General features: G+C 39.7%; 1 protein-coding gene across 3 annotated transcripts in view; it reads right to left on the reverse strand.

Annotated features, from left to right (window-relative positions):
- The window catches only part of LOC128694420 (uncharacterized), a 40660-nt gene that overhangs the window by 5689 nt on the left and 14276 nt on the right, over positions 1–20695 (reverse strand). For 2 of the 3 annotated variants that reach the window (XM_070097979.1, XM_053784524.2), the window contains exons 2-5: positions 13926–14147; positions 13425–13588; positions 8147–8381; positions 6454–6617 (exon numbers count right to left, since the gene is read on the reverse strand). In XM_070097979.1, coding sequence (XP_069954080.1) covers positions 6454–6617; positions 8147–8381; positions 13425–13588; positions 13926–14147 — 785 coding nt within the window. Of the gene's footprint in view, positions 1–6453; positions 6618–8146; positions 8382–13424; positions 13589–13925; positions 14166–20695 lie in introns of all 3 variants that reach the window. The other variant, XM_070097980.1, reaches the window with a different exon arrangement.

A 20695-nucleotide genomic window follows, 5' to 3' on the forward strand; every position in this document is an offset into this window, starting at 1 on the left:
ACCAGCGCCCCCCCCCCCTTTTGCCTGTTCACTCTGTCGCATCTGTATAGATTGTAACTTGGGATCCATATATTGTTGTCCAAGTGATCCTTTATGTGGGTCTCTGTGAAAGCCGCAAATATTACATTTGCCTCTGCAAGCAGTCCACGGATGAAATGTATTTTGTTGTTCGTTGCTGGCTTTAGACCCTGTATATTTGCAAAGAAGAATGTCATCGGACTGGTGGTATTGGTGGTAGTGGGGGGACTTTTTTTCCGGCACTAGTATCTGTATCTGTTGGTTTGGAGTGGAGGCCATCGATTGTGGTTCCACTTCAGAAATGACTGGATTTGGCGTACGATTTCTGCTATTTCCTGCCAGTTTTTTTTTCCTTCCTGGCACTGAAAACCTCTCCCTCTTGAGTGGCTGTGGTTACCCAGGTTTTCCCATGGCCTGGATGTTTTGTATCTTTTTGTCCCCTTTAGAAGGTGTGCCTGGCAATTTAAGTTACAGCACAGTCTTTCCTGTACTAAAGAGGGACATATTTCAGGGTGAAAAAGCTTACAGGAAGGGAGTTTGCATTTTCCTGTTGTCATATGGGCACGGCTTTTTCTAGGGTGGTCAAAGTTGCACGTCCCATTTGTTTTTCCAGATTTCCCATGCCTTCAGATACCAAGTGCATAGTATATGCACAGGCTTGGTTTCCGTTTGCATTGGGTTTCTGTGACTGTATTCCCATGTTGGTGCATGTTTACCTGTCTCATTCCTGTCCTCACTAGTACTAACAATGGAGCTCTCACCAGTTGTTTCTGGTAATATATCCTCACTATTGCTAGTGGAGTCCCCTTGTTTGCTATCTCCTGTGGTATTACTAGTTTGTAATATTGCTTTTATCTTGTCTTTGACTACACTTGTTTCCCCACTACAGCTCCTGTCTCCCTCGAGGTCATTTATATGCATTCCCTCCTACGTACATTTACTGACTACCTGGACAGCACCTCCATCCTCACCATTACTGTCTCCCAGGACAGCACCTCCATCCTCACCCTTACTGTCTCCCAGGAGAGCACCTCCATCCTCACCATTACTGTCTCCCAGGAGAGCAACTCCATCCTCACCATTACTGTCTCCCAGGACAGCAACTCCAGCTTCACTATTACTGTCTACCAGGGCAGCACCTCCAGCCTTACAGTTTCTGACAACATGGCCAGCACCAAGGGCGATATCATCCAGCCCAGACTTTTTATTTTCCTATCTGTTATAGAATGCTTCCAGGTTTTCTATGAAGGCTGCTTTGATGTTATCCTCTTTTAATACCAATGTGATTTTAGTCCACAGATTAATCTCATTTGGGCATACCCAAAAACACTTACCTGATTTAATATTGCTTGTAGATAGTTCTTGGATATCTGCACAAGGGGCGTGACACCAATTTTCACAAAAATGGCAAGTAATCCATGTGGAAGCCCGTTTGTTTGATGTACTGCAGACTACACAGAGCTTCATGTGATTTGAATGGTTGATTTACTATAATTCTACTAGTAGCCCCTTGAATATTCTACTAATAACCTCTTTAAAGTGAAGATCTGGCTATTTGTATTTGTATTTCTAACTGTACTTGTATACTAGGACAGTATACCAGTGTATGTTTCTGTTTTATATTCATTGTTTGTGTTTGGTAAGGGCGCCTAAAACCCCGTCTGTTTACAGTCTGCTTTATTGTTCAACGAATCCGTTTGAAACCGGTCAAGGATGCAAAACAACCATGGGAGGAGTTGAATGATAGCTCTAGACCTTTTGTGTTGCAATCAACACATCAGGAGCTTGCAATGTTGCAGAAAAGAGCAGGAGGTCCATGTAAATGCAACCAGTAAAAGCGTCTTTGCTGGAATGAGGCAGAGAGGCAGTAAGTGCACCAAGGTATACCAGTACCCATAGCCAGAAAGATTGAATATTATAGAATAAGAAGACAGCCATCCCACAAGCACTGATATTGTAGCAGTAAACTAAAGAACGTAATATGACAGTTATCAAAAATTCGGTCAGACTACGATATGATATAAATAAGTTTACATACTGGATACAGAGATCACTGACAACTGTCTTAGGAATTTCCGCATCTCTAGAAAACGGGCTCATTTAAAGAGACTCATTTAAAGTGAGACAAATGTAATTTATCCAAAGGAAAACGGCCATAGTTTATCCCACAAGATTCTGAGGCAGATGCTGGCCTAACCATCAACAAAACAAGCAGTAGAAACAGGCCCTAATTCCTTGGTGTAGAAATACACTTAACACAATCCAACACACTCGTTTAAGAGTTAGATTTTTGGCTGTGTACAAATGCCTCAACTATAAACGAATATAATTTGAACAAGCCGCCACCGTTATTGTATAATGAATGCCTATCATGTTTTATAATTGCTTATTCTACAATGTTCTGTCCAGGCCTTTAAATGGGCCCATTTTCTAGAAATACGGAAATTCATTAAGATGATTGCCAGTGATATCTACGTTTGGAATGTAAAGTCATTTATATCACATCCAACATCTGCCTCAGAATGTTGTGGGATAGATAAACTATGTCTGTCTTTGGATAAATCACAGATGTATCCCTTTAAATGGACCCGTTTTCTAGAGGTGTGGAAATTCTTAAGACAATTGCCAGTGATATCTATATTTGGTATGAAAAATAATTTATATCATATCGTAGCCCGACGGAATTTTTGATAATTGTCACGTTATTTCGTTAGTTTACTGCTACAATATCAGTACTTGTGGAAGAGCTGGCTTCTAATTCTATAATATTCAATCTTTCTGGCTACGGGTATTAGTAAGGCTGGGGGCACTTCCTGCCTCCAGCCTCTGCCTTATTCAAACAAAGATGCTGCCTCTAATTGTGTTTGCTTGGACCTCTTCTTTTCTGCAACGTTTCAAGCTCCAGATGATGTATTAATTATAACGCGAAAGGCCTATAGCTATCATTCACCTCCCCCCCCCCGGGGTTATTTTGTATATATATATATATATATATATATATATATATATATATATAGATATATATATATATATATAAACACTGATCTCTGGCTGAAGGAGGCTAGAACCTACGAACCTTAGGACAAGGTACGCAGTGCTTTACCAATCTACCCACACTGGACAATACTTTGGCGTGTAGCTTGAGCTACACGCTTACAGCTTACAGCTTACAGCTTTTCATCTACTCCCCTGCATGCATCAGCCTTACTAGAGATTTTAACAATGCAAGGAATTCGCGAGAGCAGGCGTGTAGCACAAGCTACACGCCAAGGAGATTAGATTTAGATTAGATTTTGCCACCGAAGTGGCCCGGTGGCCTGGTGGCTAAAGCTCCCGCCTCACACACGGAGGGCCCGGGTTCGATTCCCGGCGGGTGGAAACATTTCGACACGTTTCCTTACACCTGTTGTCCTGTTCACCTAGCAGCAAATAGGTACCTGGGTGTTAGTCGACTGGTGTGGGTCGCATCCTGGGGGACAAGATTAAGGACCCCAATGGAAATAAGTTAGACAGTCCTCGATGACGCACTGACTTTCTTGGGTTATCCTGGGTGGCTAACCCTCCGGGGTTAAAAATCCGAACGAAATCTTATCTTATCTTATCTTAGTTTATTGTGCACCCCATATCCATCCTGTGGACGGTAGCGCGAGAGCATGTGGATACACAAAAGGCCTAGGAACTAGGCCCCAAAGGGTTAACAGGAATACATATGGATTTATATCTACATATCTATAGTTCACTTATCTGTTACAAGCAAATTTAGGAAATTTGCTTAGTATATCTGGTATCTTATTTTCATTAATAAGATATCTTGACATGTCACATAGGTTATTATACTGTCTGTCTCTGTATTCCTCAATAAGTGGACAATTAAGCACATAGTGTTCAAGAGAGTGACCATATGCCTGATCACATAATTTACATTTAGTTTGATCATCATCTGTGTGTCTCCCAAACTGCCAGAAGTACTTGTAACCAAGCCTAAGCCTGGCCACTACAACATCAGTCAGTCTGTTCACATTGCAAGTTGCTCCATAAACATACTTATCTACGTTCATGTTATCATAGTGGGTTATAGATCTACTCAGGCTTCTAACTGCATTATTTACTTCTCTCCTAATATTATTCCTAATGCTAGACACAGTTATACCAAAGTTATATTCTACGTTCTCCTTCTGGATACTCTTCTTGGCTAACATATCAACTTTATCATGAAGGCGTAATCCAATGTGTGATGGGATCCATAGCAATTGTACATTAATTCCTTTGTCCCTAATTTTTGAGTATCTATACCTGGCTTCCCCAATGAGCATGTTGTTGGAGTCATTATATGAGCCAAGAGCCTTCAATGATGACATAGAATCAGTAATGATGATAGAGTCAAGCTCAGTGTCATAGGTTAGCTTTAGCGCCATTAGGATTGCAAACAATTCAGTTTGCAGTGTAGACGCCCAGTTGTTAATTCTTATGCCTAACTCAACAAATTTATTATCGTTCTTAACTAGGGAGGTATTGTCCAGTGTGGGTAGATTGGTAAAACACTGCGTACTTTGTCCTAAGGTTCGTAGGTTCGAGTCTCCTTCAGCCAGAGATCAGTGTTTGTGTATATTTCGCCTGCTCTCGCGAATTCCTTGCATATATATATGTATATATGCATATATATATATATATGTAATATATATATATATATATATATATATATGTCGTGCCGAATAGGCAGAACTTGCGATCTTGGCATAAATAGCAACGCTCATCTTGCCATATAGGACAAGCGAAAATTTGTGTATGCAATAATTTCGCCAAAATCATTCTGAACCTAACGAAAAAAATATATTTCACTGTGTTTGTTTAATATTAAATTATTGTAAACAAATCTAAAATATATTTAGTTGGGTTAGGCTAAAATATATTGTTCTTGTTATAATAAGGTTAGGTAAGTTTTCTAAGATTCTTTTGGAGCAAAATTAAATTTTTTTACATTAACATTAATGAAAAAAATATATCTTTAAACATATAAGAGAAAATTTCAGAAAGGGCTTAATTTTAAATGAGTTCTTGCTAATTGACCAGTTTTACATATTCGGCACGACATATATATATATATATATATATATATATATATATATATATATATATATATATATATATATATATATATATATATATATATATATGTGTGTGTGTGTGTGTATGTGTGTGTGTGTGTGTGTGTGTGTGTGTGTGTACTCACCTATTTGCACTCACCTATTTGTGGTTGCAGGGGTCGAGTCATAGCTCCTGGCCCCGCCTCTTCACTGATTGCTACTAGGTCCTCTCTCTCTCTCCCTGCTCCAGGAGCTTTATCATACCTCGCCTTAAAACTATGTATGGTTCCCGCCTCCACTACGTCACTTTCTAGGCTATTCCACGGCCTGACTACTCTATGACTGAAGAAATACTTTCTAACATCCCTTTGATTCATCTGAGTCTTCAGCTTCCAATTGTGACCTCTTGTTTCTGTGTCCCATCTCTGGAACATCCCGTCTTTGTCCACCTTGTCTATTCCACGCAGTATTTTATATGTCGTTATCATGTCTCCCCTGACCCTCCTATCCTCCAGTGTCGTCAGGCCGATTTCCCTCAACCTTTCTTCGTAGGACAATCCCCTTATCTCTGGGACTAGTCTTGTTGCAAACCTTTGCACTTTCTCTAATTTTTTGACGTGCTTGACCAGGTGTGGATTCCAAACTGGTGCTGCATACTCCAGTATGGGCCTGACGTAAATGGTATACAGAGTCTTGAACGATTCCTTACTGAGGTATCGGAACGCTATCCGTTGGTTTGCCAGACGCCCGTATGCTGCAGCAGTTATCCGATTGATGTGCGCCTCAGGAAATATGCTCGGTGTTATACTCACCCCCAGATCTTTTTCCTTGAGTGAGGTTTGCAGTCTTTGGCCAGCTAGACTATATTGTGTCTGCGGTCTTCTTTGCCCTTCCCCAATCTTCATGACTTTGCATTTGGCAGGGTTAAACTCAAGGAGGTAGTTGCTGGACCAGGCTTGTAGCTGTCCAGGTCTCTTTGTAGTCCTGCCTGATGCTCGTCCGATTTGATTTTTCTCATTAACTTCACATCGTGTGTGTGTGTGTGTGTGTGTGTGTGTGTGTGTGAGGTGGATGAATCAAACTTCAGATACAGTCTCAAACGATAATGTGACAGGGATTTAATAAGCTCAGGAACCAGTAAATTAAGGGGCCAGTAGCTGAGTATCAACTCTAGAAAACACAGCTCAGTGAGCACCACTAAGTTATCGATATGAGAATTTGAGCTGTAAAGTAGTGTTGAACACGGCCGTACCCCAGCCACCGGACCGGTCCCTGTAAACTGACCAACTTACTACTAAGCTTCGTGTTAGTGAGTTTCCTCTGACTAATAAATCATTGAGTATGCACTCACCTGGGGGTATAACATTTCCGACGCCTCTCTTGCCATACGCCAGGTGAGGTGGAACTACCAGTAGACGACTCTCTCCAACACACATACCAGCTACACCTTCCTCCCACCCACGGATCACTGCGCCCTCCCCGAGCTTAAACACGAAGGGCTCCCCACGATCCAGGCTGGAAGGTAATAAACGTGTCACCGGCGTGTAGAAGACCTTATTAGGATTAGTAGCCCTTGAAGGTTAGTAACCTAGGATATCAGAAGAAAACCAAGAAATAAGAATGCAACCCTCAACATTCTACTAAATCCATTTACTGCTAGGATAATATAGGCAGCAGTTGTTCCTATATGTCTCACCGTGCTGGAGTAAGCTGCTTCATCCTCACACAACACCGCCAACACATGTAATAACATTCGCATGTATGTACATACTCCCACACATTAGGGGACACAAACATAATTGGACATAAACATGTATCTTTACTCGTGTTATCACTTCATGAACGCCTATGCACATAAATATGCACATAACTATAAACACGTTCTCGTTCGGTTAGAGATGGGAACGTCCTATAGGTTGTTATTACTTATTTACAGGTATATTAGCAGAGCAATGCACGTGGTGTCACATCTTCGGAATTTGCATTTGAACGTTTCCCAGGATGCGACCATAACAGTAAAGTGGTTCCTAGTTACTGCTATGTGAACAGGAGAAGCAGGAGTAAAGACTGATTTGTTAGTTATGCGAAACGCTAAATCCGTATGAGGCATTTGGCAAGAGAAATATTGGAGGCTCAATCCTCCGTCTACTAGTAGCCAGTCAAGTGCGCTACTAAACTGTATTCATTATAAAATGATATATAAAGAGAAAGGTGTACTGGATGTCTCTTTGCACATATACAACATGAGTTTAAAATCTACTCGAGAGATTAAGGTATCTTTTATTAGTGGCGAACTGGACAAACGCAGCCTCAGTGACCCTGGTATAGTCGATAGACTTTAAATCCCAACTAACTATCCAACTCCCTCTGTACCTGCTGCCCTTGATCATCCCTCTGTACCTGCTGCCCCTGATCATCCCTCTGTACCTGCTGCCCCTGATCATCCCTCTGTACCTGCTGCCTCTGATCATCCCTCTGTACCTGCTGCCCCTGATCATCCCTCTGTACCTGCTGCCCCTGATCATCCCTCTGTACCTGCTGCCCCTGATCATCCCTCTGTACCTGCTGCCTCTGATTATCTAACGGGTGTTAATAGCAAATGAGTCAAAATAATTGTTGCGTAAAAATCTATGTTAATAATAAAAAAATGCACGTGTGAACGTTTTAGATATTAATGAGTTAAAGTAAGTGGTATGTATGACTTGACGTGCTGTTAGAGTGGGCAAGGTAACATTTATGAAGGGATTCAGGGAAACCGGCAGGCTGGACTTGAGTCTTGGAGGTGAAAGTACAGTGCTTTCACTCTGAAGGAGGGGTGAGGATATTTGCAGTTTGGAGGGGAATCTGAACTGTAATATCGGCGCGCCTCTGGCAAGACAGTGATGCACTGAGTAATGGTGAAAGTGTTATTTCTTTCTTAGGGTCGCCCTTCCTTCCTCTTTACAAAAGGTTAAGTTAAGATTCCTAACTTTATTTACAAACTAAGAGCTGTTACCTACATCTGTGGGAAACGGCCAGTGTGTTAAAAAAAATCAAACAAGTACCTAGAGTCAAATTTCTTGGCATCTATGAGCTGACCAGTGTAGTGGACACTGACTGTATCACCAGTGGTGGCCAGACTAGAGCATGTTGCAGGTCGCACTAATGTCTGTGACACCAGCTTGGTGGGAGATGTGGAGACCTCTGGTGTAGGTGCTGGTCGACGCTCAGGTTCCTCGTCCACTATCACCACCTTATCTGGCAGCTGCACCAGCTCCACCTCGAAGATCAGTGTGGCGTCTACAAGAGGTGAAAAATTGTTTTACTTTAGTACTGTTAAAGGACTCTTAATCCAAGGAATTAGTTACCCCTCTCCTTCCTCGGGTCAAATTTTATTACCTTTCATTTACCAGGAGCAGAACTGCCCTAACGAGTTTAACGTTTTTATGAATTGAACAATAAAAATAACCTGTACAGGTTTAGCAAGGAATTAATATCATGAATACAGTAATAATGGGGTAAAGGTAGCCTAGTGTGGAATTGTCGAATAAGTAAATCTTGCGATTTTGGCTTAAATAACAACGATCTTCTTACCAAATAGGGCAAGCGACAATTTATGTATGCAATAATTTCGCAAAAATCATTCTGAACCTAACGAAAATAATATATTTAACTGTGTTTCTTTATTAAATTATTGTAAACGTATATAAAATATATTTAGTTGAATTAGGCTAAATTAATTTGCACTTGTTATAATAAGGTTGGGTAAGTTTCCTAAGGTTCTTTTGGTGCAAAATCACTAATTTTTATATTAACATAAACGAAAAAATATATCTTTAAATGTATTAGAGAAAATTTTAGAAAGGACTTAATTTTAAATGAGTTCTTGCTAATTGATCAGTTTTACCTATTCGGCACGACTATATATATATATATATATATATATATATATATATATATATATATATATATATATATATATATATATATATATGCAAAACAACCACTCTGAAAGAATAGAGAAATTCCAAGCGCTTTCTGGACAAGATTCCAATGCTCTATTTATTCATGTAAGAGATTTTAACCATCCAATTGATTTTCAAAAAGTTGAGAAAGTAGTATCAAGCAAGTCCATGGTCGACAGGAATATAATTGAATCTTGTTTCATAAAAAGCAGTTTTGACAATAATATGAATATTTCCTTTGGTTTATATAAATTAGATCCATTTATAATTAATAGAATTTGGGAAGAATTTAATAATACACTGGACAAATAATAATTTTTAAATTTTCTTGGGTAGAATAGTTTGTTGGTGGGTTGTGCGAAGGACCTGTCCAGTTGGGCCGGCGCGCGTCAGGTGTTTAACTGTTGTGGGATCTGAAAGTGAGGTGTTGGCCAGACCCCTTATATACCTTCCTTGGATGCTTTACTTTCACAGTTCCTTGATAATGTGAGTAGTCACGAAAGCGCTTGGAATTTCTCTATTCTTTCAGAGTGGTTGTTTTGCATATTCTGAAATCACCTGTTTACTGTGATCTTATTGCATATATATATATATATATATATATATATATATATATATATATATATATATATATATATATATATATATACATACATATGTGTGTGTGTGTGTGTGTGTGTGTACTCACCTAATTGTACTCATCTAATTGTGGTTTCAGGGGTCGATTCAAAGCTCCTGGCCCCGCATCTTCACTGGTCGCTACTGGGTCACTCACACCCTGCCTCCACTATATCACTTTCCAGACTATTCCACTTCCTGACAACTGTATGACTGAAGAAATACTTCCTAACATCCCTGTGATTCATCTGAGTCTTCAGCTTTTAATTGTATGCATGTATGTGTGTGTGTATGTACTCAATTGTACTCACCTAATTGTGGTTGCAAGAGTCGAGACTCAGCTCCTGGCCCCGCCTCTTCACTGATCGCTACTAGGTCCTCTCCCTCTCTGCTTCCTGAGCTTTGCCATACCTCTTCTTAAAACTATGTATGGTTCCTGCCTCCACTACTTCACTTGCTAGGCTATTCCACTTCCTGTGTGTGTGTGTGTGTGTGTGTGTGTGTGTGTGTGTGTGTGTGTGTGTGTGTGTGTGTGTGTGTGTGTGTATGTGTACTCATCTAGCTGTACTCACCTAGTTGAGGTTGCATGGGTCGAGTACTAGCTCCTGGCCCCGCATCTTCACTGGTCGCTACTAGGTCACTCTCCCTGAACCGTGAGCTTTATCATACCTCTGCTTAAAGCTATGTATGGATCCTGCCTCCACTACATCGCTTCCCAAACTATTCCACTTCCTGACTACTATGTGGCTGAAGAAATACTTCCTAACATCCCTATGATTCATCTGTGTCTTCAACTTCCAACTGTGTCCCCTTGTTGCTGTGTCCCATCTCTAGAACATCCTGTCTTTGTCCACCTTGTCAATTCCTCTCAGTATTTTGTATGTCGTTATCATGTGACCCCTATCTCTCCTGTCCTCCAGTGTCGTCAGGTCGATTTCCCTTAACCTCTCCTCGTAGGACATACCCCTTAGCTCTGGGACTAGTCTTGTTGCAAACCACTTTCTCTTAGTTTCTTTACGTGCTTGGCCAGGTCTGGGTTCCAAACTGGTGCCGCATACTCCAATGTGGACCTAACATACACGGTGTACAGGGTCCTGAACGATTCCTTATTAGGATGTCGGAATGCTGTTCTGATTTTTGCTAGGTGCCCATATGCTCCAGCAGTTATTTGGTTGATGTGCACTTCAGGAGATGTGCCTGGTGTTATACTCATCCCAAGATCTTTTTCCTTGAGTGAGGTTTGTAGTCTCTGGCCCCCCTAGACTGTACTCCGTCTGCGGTCCTCTTTGCCCTTCTCCAATCTTCATGACTTTGCACTTGATGGGGTTGAACTCCAGGAGCCAATTGCTGGACCAGGTCTGCAGCCTGTCCAGATCCATTTGTACTTCTGCCTGGTCTTCGATCGAATGAATTCTTCTCATCAACTTCATGTCATCTGCAAACAGGGACACTTCGGAGTCTATTCCTTCCGTCATGTCGTTCACAAATACCAGAAACAGCACTGGTCCTAGAACTGACCCCTGTGGGACCCTGCTGGTCACAGGTGCCCACTCTGACACCTCGCCACGTACCATGACTCGCTGCTGTCTTCCTGACAAGTATTCCCTGATCCATTGTAGTGCCTTCCCTGTTATCCCTGCTTGGTCCTCCAGTTTTTGCACTAATCTCTTGTGTGGAACTGTGTCAAACACCTTCTTGCAGTCCAAGAAAATGCAATCCACCCACTCGTCTCTCTTGTCTTACTGCTGTCACCCTGTCATAGAACTCCAGTAGGTTTGTGACACAGGATTTCCCATTCCTGAAACCATGTTGGCTGCTGTTGATGAGATCATTCCTTTCTAGGTGTTCCACCACTCTTCTCCTGATAATCTTTTCCATGACTTTGCATACTATACATGTCAGTGACACCGGTCTGTAGTTTAGTGCTTCATGTCTGTCTTTTTTAAAGATTGGGACTACATTTGCTGTCTTCCATGCCTCAGGCAATCTCCCTGTTTTGATAGATGTATTGAATATTGTTGTTAGGGGTATGCATACCACCTCTGCTCCCTCTCTCAGGACCCATGGAGAGATGTTATCCGGCCCCATTGCCCTTGTGGTATCTAGCTCACTCAGAAGCCTCTTCACTTCTTCCTCGGTTGTGTGTACTATTTCCAGCACTTTGTGGTGTACCCCACCTCTCAGTCTTTCTGGAGCCCCTTCTGTCTCCTCTGTGAGCACGTCTTTGAGTCTCTTGTTGAGTTCCTCACTTCACAGTCATTTCTTGTTGTCTCTCCTCCTTCCTTCCTTAACCTGATTACCTGGTCCTTGACTGTTGTTTTCCTCCTGATGTGGCTGTATAACAGCTTTGGGTCAGATTTGGCTTTCGCTGCTATGTCGTTTTCATATTGTCGTTGGGCCTCCCTTCATAAATGTGCATATTCATTTCTGGCTCTACGACTGCTCTCCTTAGTCTCCTGGGTCCTTTGCCTTCTATACTTCTTCCATTCCCTAGCACACTTGGTTTTTGCCTCCCTGTACCTTTGGGTGAACCCTGGGCTCATCCTGGCTTTTTCATGATTCCTGTTACCCTTGGATACAAACCTCTCCTCAGCCTCCTTGCACATTGTTGTTACATATTCCATCATCTCATTAACAGGCTTCCCTGCCAGTTCTCTGTCCCACTGAACCCCGTTCAGGAAGTTCCTCATTCCCATGTAGTCCCCTTTCTTGTAGTTTGGCTTCATTCGCCCTGGCCTTCCTGCTTCCCTCTCCACTTGTAGCTCTACTGTGTATTCGAAGCTTAAAACCACATGATCGCTGGCCCCAAGGGGTCTTTCATATGTGATGTCCTCAATATCTGCACTACTCAAGGTGAATACTAGGTCCAGTCTTGCTGGTTCATCCTCTCCTCTCTCTTGTAGTGTCCCTTACGTGTTGGTACATGAAGTTTTCCAGTACTACCTCCATCATCTTAGCCCTCCATGTATTTTGGCCCCCATGTGGCTCCAAGTGTGTGTGTGTGTGTGTGTGTGTGTACTCTCATATATATGGTTGCAGGTTCCTGGTCCCGCGTGCTCACTGGCCGCTACTGGGTTCATTTTTCTCCTGGCTTCGAGAGCTTTAGCATACCTCTTCTTAAAGTTATGTATGAATCTTGCCTCTAACACTTCAATTTCTAGGTCATCCCACTTCCTGACTATTCTAAAACTTAAGGAATATTTCCTAACCTTCCTGTGACTCATCTGTGTTTACAGCTTCCAGCTGTGCCCTTGTGTTCATGTTTCCCGTCTCTCAAACAATCTGCGCCTGTCCACCCTCTCAGTTATTTTCATTATTCTGAACGTTATTTTCAAAGCATCCCTATTCGTTTGAGTTCCCTTTTTCTCCTCATAGGACATACCCTTTAACTCCAGAACTAATCTTGTTGTAAACCTCTGTACTTTCTCCAATTTCTTGATATGCCTGACCAGGTGTGGGTTCCATAATGGTGCTGCATACTCCGGTATGGGCCTGACCTACACCATATACAGCGCCGTGAGTGATACCTTATTTAAATTTCTCACAGTCTTTGATTCGCCAGACACGCATTTCCTGCAGCAGTTATTCGATTATGTGTGGAGGGGTGGGGGCAGAGGGGTGAAGTACACAGCAGTCGGTGTCCTTTTGGGTCTGGTGCACTTTAAATGATTGAATTCTTTCCTAAACACCTGGGGTGACCTGAGCACCTTACTCACCTGATGTGTCTGATCACCTCACCTGGTTAAAATAAGCGCCTCACCTGGGGGTATGACTCCTCCTGCGCCCTTCTTGCCATAAGCCAGGTTAGGTGGTATGGTAAGTCTGCGTCGCTCACTCACACACATACCCTCCAGACCAAGGTCCCAGCCCTTGATCACCTGTCCAGACCCCAGCCGGAACTCAAAGGGCTCCCCGCGCGTTGCACTACCCAGAAGAGTGTACACATTATAGATACATTTATACACACCCACACACACACACACACACACACACACACACACACACACACATATATATATATATATATATATATATATATATATATATATATATATATATATATATATATATATATATATATATATATAGGGAAATGCATATGTTTGTATAACAATAAATTGTACTATAAATTTTATGAGTTATAGGACTCTTCATGTTACAGAAGACGTACATTGTGTCCTTAATAACCGAATTACAGTCGAGAATATTTAAATAAAAAAGATGAGCAAAAAAAAAAAGACCTTGTGGGAAGGTTACTGACCTTTGGTCAAAGATTTTGCCGTCAGTGAGACGACCAACATAATGAACCTGTATCTTGTCCCCGCCTGTTGACTGTACCCGGCAGGTGCTGGGTCTGCTTAGCACCTCTACCTTGAGCTGCTGCTGCTGCTGCTGCTGCTGCTGCTGCTGTTGCTGCTCCCGCTGCGCCGCTACCACCCAAGTGCACATCACAACCATATATATACATGCAAGTCGCTGCATCCTTATGAAAGAAGTGATACTTGAAAAAAATATATTGCCTTACATTGTATGCTTGAAACAAACATATACATTGTGTTACATACAATATAAGTAAAGTTTCACCTGTCCCTCGCTAATATGCATTAAAATATATATGTATTTTTACTTTGTTTTAAAGACAAATGAGCGAACACTAATAAATTTATTAGAAAAGTTTCGTACCTGGATTTGAACCTGCACATGATGTATCAAAGCACGCAGTACTATGGCCACTCAGCCAGATCTGCTTGAGTGGTAAAAAGTAACTGTACACTTGATACACAGTGTGCAGGTTTGAATCCTGCTGTGGATTGAGAGATAATATATGATTATATATATATATATATATATATATATATATATATATATATATATATATATATATATATATATATATATATATATATATATATATATATATATATATACATGTATATATGCAAAACAACTCTGAAAGAATAGAGAAATTCCAAGCGCTTTCGTGACTACTCACATTATCAAGGAACTATGATAATGTGAGTAGTCACGAAAGCGCTTGGAATTTCTCTATTCTTTCAGAGTGGTTGTTTTGCATATTTTGAAATCACCTGTTTACTGTGATCTTATTGCATATATATATATATATATATATATATATATATATATATATATATATATATATATATATATATATATATATATATATATATATATATATATATATATATATATATATATATATATATATAATGTCATGCCTAATAGGTAAAACTGGTCAATTAGCAAGAACTCATTTAAAATTAAGACCTTTCTAAAGTTTTCTCTTATACGTTTTAAGATATAATTTTTTCATTAATGTTAATGTAAAAATTTAAAATTTTACACCAAAAGAATCTTAGAAAACTTACCTAACCTTATTATAACAAGCACAATTTATTTTAGCCTAGTCCAACTAAATATATTTTAGATACGTTTACAATAATTCAGTACTAAACAAAAACAATGAAATATTATTTTTTCGTTAGGTTCAGAATGATTTTTGCGAAATTATTGCATACACAAACTTTCGCTTGTCTTATATGGCAAGATGAGCATTGCTATTTAAGCCAAGATAGCAAGTTTTACATATTCGGCACGATATATACATATATATATATATATATATATATATATATATATATATATATATATATATATATATATATATATATATATATATATATATATATATAGGATAGGGTCCACCTCTGGTGTAATGTGTGACCCATAGCCTCGAAAAAGTGGATAAAAAGGCTTCAAGGATGAATATATATATATATATATATATATATATATATCTATATATATATATATATATATATATATATATATATATATATATATATATATATATATATGTCGTGCCGAATAGGCAGAACTTGCGATCTTGGATTAAATAGCAACGCTCATCTTGCCATATAGGACAAGCGATAATTTGAGTATGCAATAATTTTGCCAAAATCATTTTGAACCTAAAGAAAATAATATATTTCACTGTGTTTGTTTAGAAATAAATTATTATAAACAAATCTAAAATATATTTATTTGGGTTAGGCTACAATAAATTGTTCTTGTTATAATAAGGTTAGGTAAGTTTTCTAAGATGCTTCTGGAGCAAAATTAAAAATTTTTACATTAACATTAATGAAAAAAAATATATCTTTAAACGTATAAGAGAAAATTTTAGAAAGGACTTTATTTTAAGTGAGTTCTTGCTAATTGACCAGTTTTACATATTCGGCACGACATATATATATATTTATATATTTATTTGGGTTAGGCTACAATAAATTGTTCTTGTTATAATAAGGTTAGGTAAGTTTTCTAAGATGCTTCTGGAGCAAAATTAAAAATTTTTACGTTAACATTAATGAAAAAAATATATCTTTAAACGTATACGAGAAAATTTTAGAAAGGACTTTATTTTAAATGAGTTCTTGCTAATTGACCAGTTTTACATATTCGGCACGACATATATATATATATATATATATATATATATATATATATATATATATATATATATATATATATATATATATATATATATATATACAGTGGACCCCCCCCCCCCCCCGAGTTTCGTGATTAATCCGTTCCAGAGAACCTGCTGAAAGTCGAAATTTACGAAACTCGAAACCATTTTCCCCATAAGAAATAATGGAAATAAAATTAATTCGTTCCAACACCCAAAAATATTAAAATAATTTTTTTTTTTTCAAATTAAATGAAGATTTATATACTGAAATCAATGAGAAATCAAGTTTTTTTTTTTTTTTTTTTATCACACTGGCCGATTCCCAGCAAGGCAGGGTGGCCCAAAAAAGAAAAACTTTCACCATCATTCACCCCATCACTGTCTTGCCAGAAGGGTGCTTTACACTACAGTTTTTAAACTGCAACATTAACACCCCTCCTTCAGAGTACAGGCACTGTACTTCCCATCTCCAGGACTCAAGTCCGGCCTGCCGGTTTCCCTGAACCCCTTCATAAATGTTACTTTGCTCACACTCCAACAGCACGTCAAGTATTAAAAACCATTTGTCTCCATTCACTCCTATTAAACACGCTCACGCATGCCTGCTGGAAGTCCAAGCCCCTCGCACACAAAACCTCCTTTACCCCCTCCCTCCAACCTTTCCTAGGCCGACCCCTACCCCGCCTTCCTTCCACTACAGACTGATACACTCTTGAAGTCACTCTGTTTCGCTCCATTCTCTCTACATGTCCGAACCACCTCAACAACCCTTCTTCAGCCCTCTGGACAACAGTTTTGGTAATCCCGCACCTCCTCCTAACTTCCAAACTACGAATTCTCTGCATTATATTCACACCACACATTGCCCTCAGACATGACATCTCCACTGCCTCCAGCCTTCTCCTCGCTGCAACATTCATCACCCATGCTTCACACCCATATAAGAGCGTTGGTAAAACTATACTCTCATACATTCCCCTCTTTGCCTCCAAGGACAAAGTTCTTTGTCTCCACAGACTCCTAAGTGCACCGGTCACCCTTTTCCCCTCATCAATTCTATGATTCACCTCATCTTTCATAGACTCATCCGCTGACACATCCACTCCCAAATATCTGAATACATTCACCTCCTCCATACTCTCTCCCTCCAATCTGATATCCAATCTTTCATCACCTAATCTTTTTGTTATCCTCATAACCTTACTCTTTCCTGTATTCACTTTTAATTTTCTTCTTTTGCACACCCTACCAAATTCATCCACCAATCTCTGCAACTTCTCTTCAGAATCTCCCAAGAGCACAGTGTCATCAGCAAAGAGCAACTGTGACAACTCCCACTTTATGTGTGATTCTTTATCTTTTAACTCCACACCTCTTGCCAAGACCCTCGCAAGTACATGCATATAAAAAATAATAATAACATTACACTTGCCTTACACAAATAACCTGCACATAAAAGAGAGAAGCTTACGACGACGTTTCGGTCCGACTTGGACCACTGACAAAGTCATACTCTATGACTTTGTCAATGGTCCAAGTCGGACCGAAACGTCGTCGTAAGCTTCTTTCTTTTATGTGCGGGTTATTTGTGTATCGTTCCAGTCACGGTGTTGTGCCTTTTTTGTTATTTATTCTTCCTCCGTAAGCTATGCGTGTCGTAAGAGGCGACTAGAATGCCAAGGGCAAGGGAATAGTAACCCCTTCTGCTGTATATACTGCTAAAAACAAGAAATAGAAACACTTTATAAAACTGGGATGTTTGAATGTGCGTGGATGTAGTGCAGATGATAAAGAAATGATTGCTAATGTTATAAATGAAAAGAACCTGAATGTCCTAGCTCTAAGCGAAACAAAACTGAAAGGGGTAGGTGAGTTTCAGTGGGGAGGAATAAATGAGATTAAGTCAGGAGTATCTGAGAGAGTTAGAGCTAAGGAAGGGGTAGCAATAATGTTGAAGGACCAGTTATGGAAGGAGAAGAGGGAATATAAATGTATAAATTCAAGGATTATGTGGCTTAAAATAAGTGTGTATTCACTTGGAGAAGAGAGGAGTGTAGAGGAGAGGGAGATTTTGGAAGATATTGAGTGTGTAGGAACTTTTGAACCAAGTGAGAGAGTAATTGTGGCAGGGGACTTAAATGCTAAAGTAGGAGAAACGTTTAGAGAGGGTGTGGTAGGTAAGTTTGGGGAGCCAGGTATAAATGATAATGGGGGCCCTTTGATTGAACTTTTTATAGAAAGGGGTTTGGTTATAGGTGATACATATTTTAAGAAAAAGAGGATAAATAAGTATACAAGATATGATGTAGGGCGTATTGGTAGATAAGAGACTGTGGGGTAGACTTCAGGATGTACATGTTTATAGAGGGGCCACAAACATATCAGATCACTTTTTGGTTATAGCTACAGTGAGAGTAAAAGGTGATGGGATACAAGGCAAATGGAAGCAGCAAGTAAGAGAGAGGTGAAGGTTTATAAACTAAAGGAGGAGGCAGTTAGGGTATGATATAAACAACGATTGGAGGATAGATGGGCTAGTGATAGTACAGGCAATGGGGTTGAAGATGTATTTGGTAGGTTTAAAAAAAGTAGTGTTAGAGTGTTCAGCAGAAGTTTGTGGTTATAGGAAAGTGGATGCGGGAGGGAAGAAGAGTGACTGATGGAAAGATGATGTAAACAGAGTAGTAAGGGAGAAAAAGATAGCATATGAGAGGTTTTTACAAAGTAGAAGTGATGCAAGGAGGGAAGAGTATATGGAGAGAAAAAGAGTGGTTAAGAGAGTGGTGAGGCAATGTAAAAAGAGAGCAAATGAGAGAGTTGGTAAGATGTTAACAATAAATTTTGTTGAGAATAAGAAAAAGTTTTGGAGTGAGAATAATAAATTGAGAAAGCCTGGATTTGATGGTTAAAAATGGGAGAGGAGAGTTAGTAAATGGAGTTAGAGGTATCGAGAAGATGGTGGAAATATTTTGAGGAATTCTTAAATGTTGATGAAGATAGGGAAGCTGTGATTTCATGTATAGGGCAAGGAGGAATAACATCTTGTAAGAGTGAGGAAGAACCAGTTGTGAGTGTGGGGGAAGTGAGTGAGGCAGTAGGTAAAATGAAAAAAATGTAAAGCAGCTGGGATTGATGGGATAAAGATAGAAATGTTAAAAGCAGATGGGGATATAGTTTTGGAGTGGTTAGTGCTTCTATTTAATAAATGTATGGAAGAAGGTAAGGTACCTAGGAAATGGCAGAGAGCATGCATAGTTCGTTTATATAAAGGCAAAGGGGACATAAGAGAATGTAAAAATTATAGGGGAATAAGTCTGTTAAGTATACCTGGTAAAGTGTATGGTAGAGTTATTATTAAAAGAATTAGGATTAACATGGAGAGTAGGATAGCAGATGAACAAGGAGGCTTTAGGAAGGGTAGGGGGTGTGTAGACCAAGTGTTTACAGTGAAACATATAAGTGAACAGTATTTAGAGAAGGGTAAAGAGGTCTTAGCAGAATTTATGGATTAAGAAAAGGCGTATGATAGGGTAGATAGGGGGCAATGTGGCAGATGTTGCAAATGTACAGAATAGGAGGTAAGTTATTGAAAGCATTTAAGAATTTTTACGAGGATAGTGAGGCTCAAGTTAAAGTATGTAGGAGAGAGGGAGATTATTTCCAAATAAAACAAGGCCCTAGACAGGGATGTGTGATGTCGTCATGTTTGTTCAATATACATACTTATGGATGGAGTTGTAAGAAAAGTGAACGCTCGGGTGTTGTCGAGAGGTGTAGGGTTAAGGATAAAAAATCTAACACAAAGTGGGAGTTGTCACAGTTACTCTTTGCTGATGACACTGTGCTTTTGAGAGATTCTGAAAAGAGGTTGCAGAGTTTGGTTGATGAGTTTGGTAGTTTATGTAAAACAAGGAAATTAAAAGTGAATATAAGAAAGAGTAAGGTGATGAGGATAAAAAAAATAGGTAACGAAAGATTGGGTATCAGATTGGAGGGAGAGAGTATGGAGGAGGTGAATGTATTCAGATATTTGAGAGTGGACGTGTCAGCAGATGGGTCTACGAAAAATGAGGTGTATCATAGAATTGACGAGGGAAAAAGGTAAGTGGTGCACTGAGAAGTATGTGGAGACAAAGAACTTGAAAGCAAAGAATATGAAAGCTAAAAGGGAAATGTATGAGAGTATAGTTATACCAACGCTCTTATATGGGTGTGAAGCATGGGTGTTGAATGTTGCAGCGAGGAGAAGGCTGGAGGCAGTGGAGATGTAATTGTCTGAGGGCAATGTGTGGTGTAAATATAATGTAGAGAATCTGTAGTTTGGTGATTAAGAGGAGGTGCAAGATTACCAAAACTATTATCTGGTGGGCCCAAGAAGGTTATTGAGATGTTTCGGACATGGAGAGGTTGGAAAGAAATAGAATGACTTGGAGAGTGTATAAATCTGTAGTGGAGGGAAGGCAGAGTAGGCTTCGGCCTAAGAAAGGTTGGAGGGCGGGGGTAAAGGAGGTTTTGTGTGCGAGGGGCTTGGACTT

This window comes from Cherax quadricarinatus, chromosome 60 (assembly GCF_038502225.1).
Source record: "Cherax quadricarinatus isolate ZL_2023a chromosome 60, ASM3850222v1, whole genome shotgun sequence".
NCBI lineage: Eukaryota > Metazoa > Arthropoda > Malacostraca > Decapoda > Parastacidae > Cherax > Cherax quadricarinatus.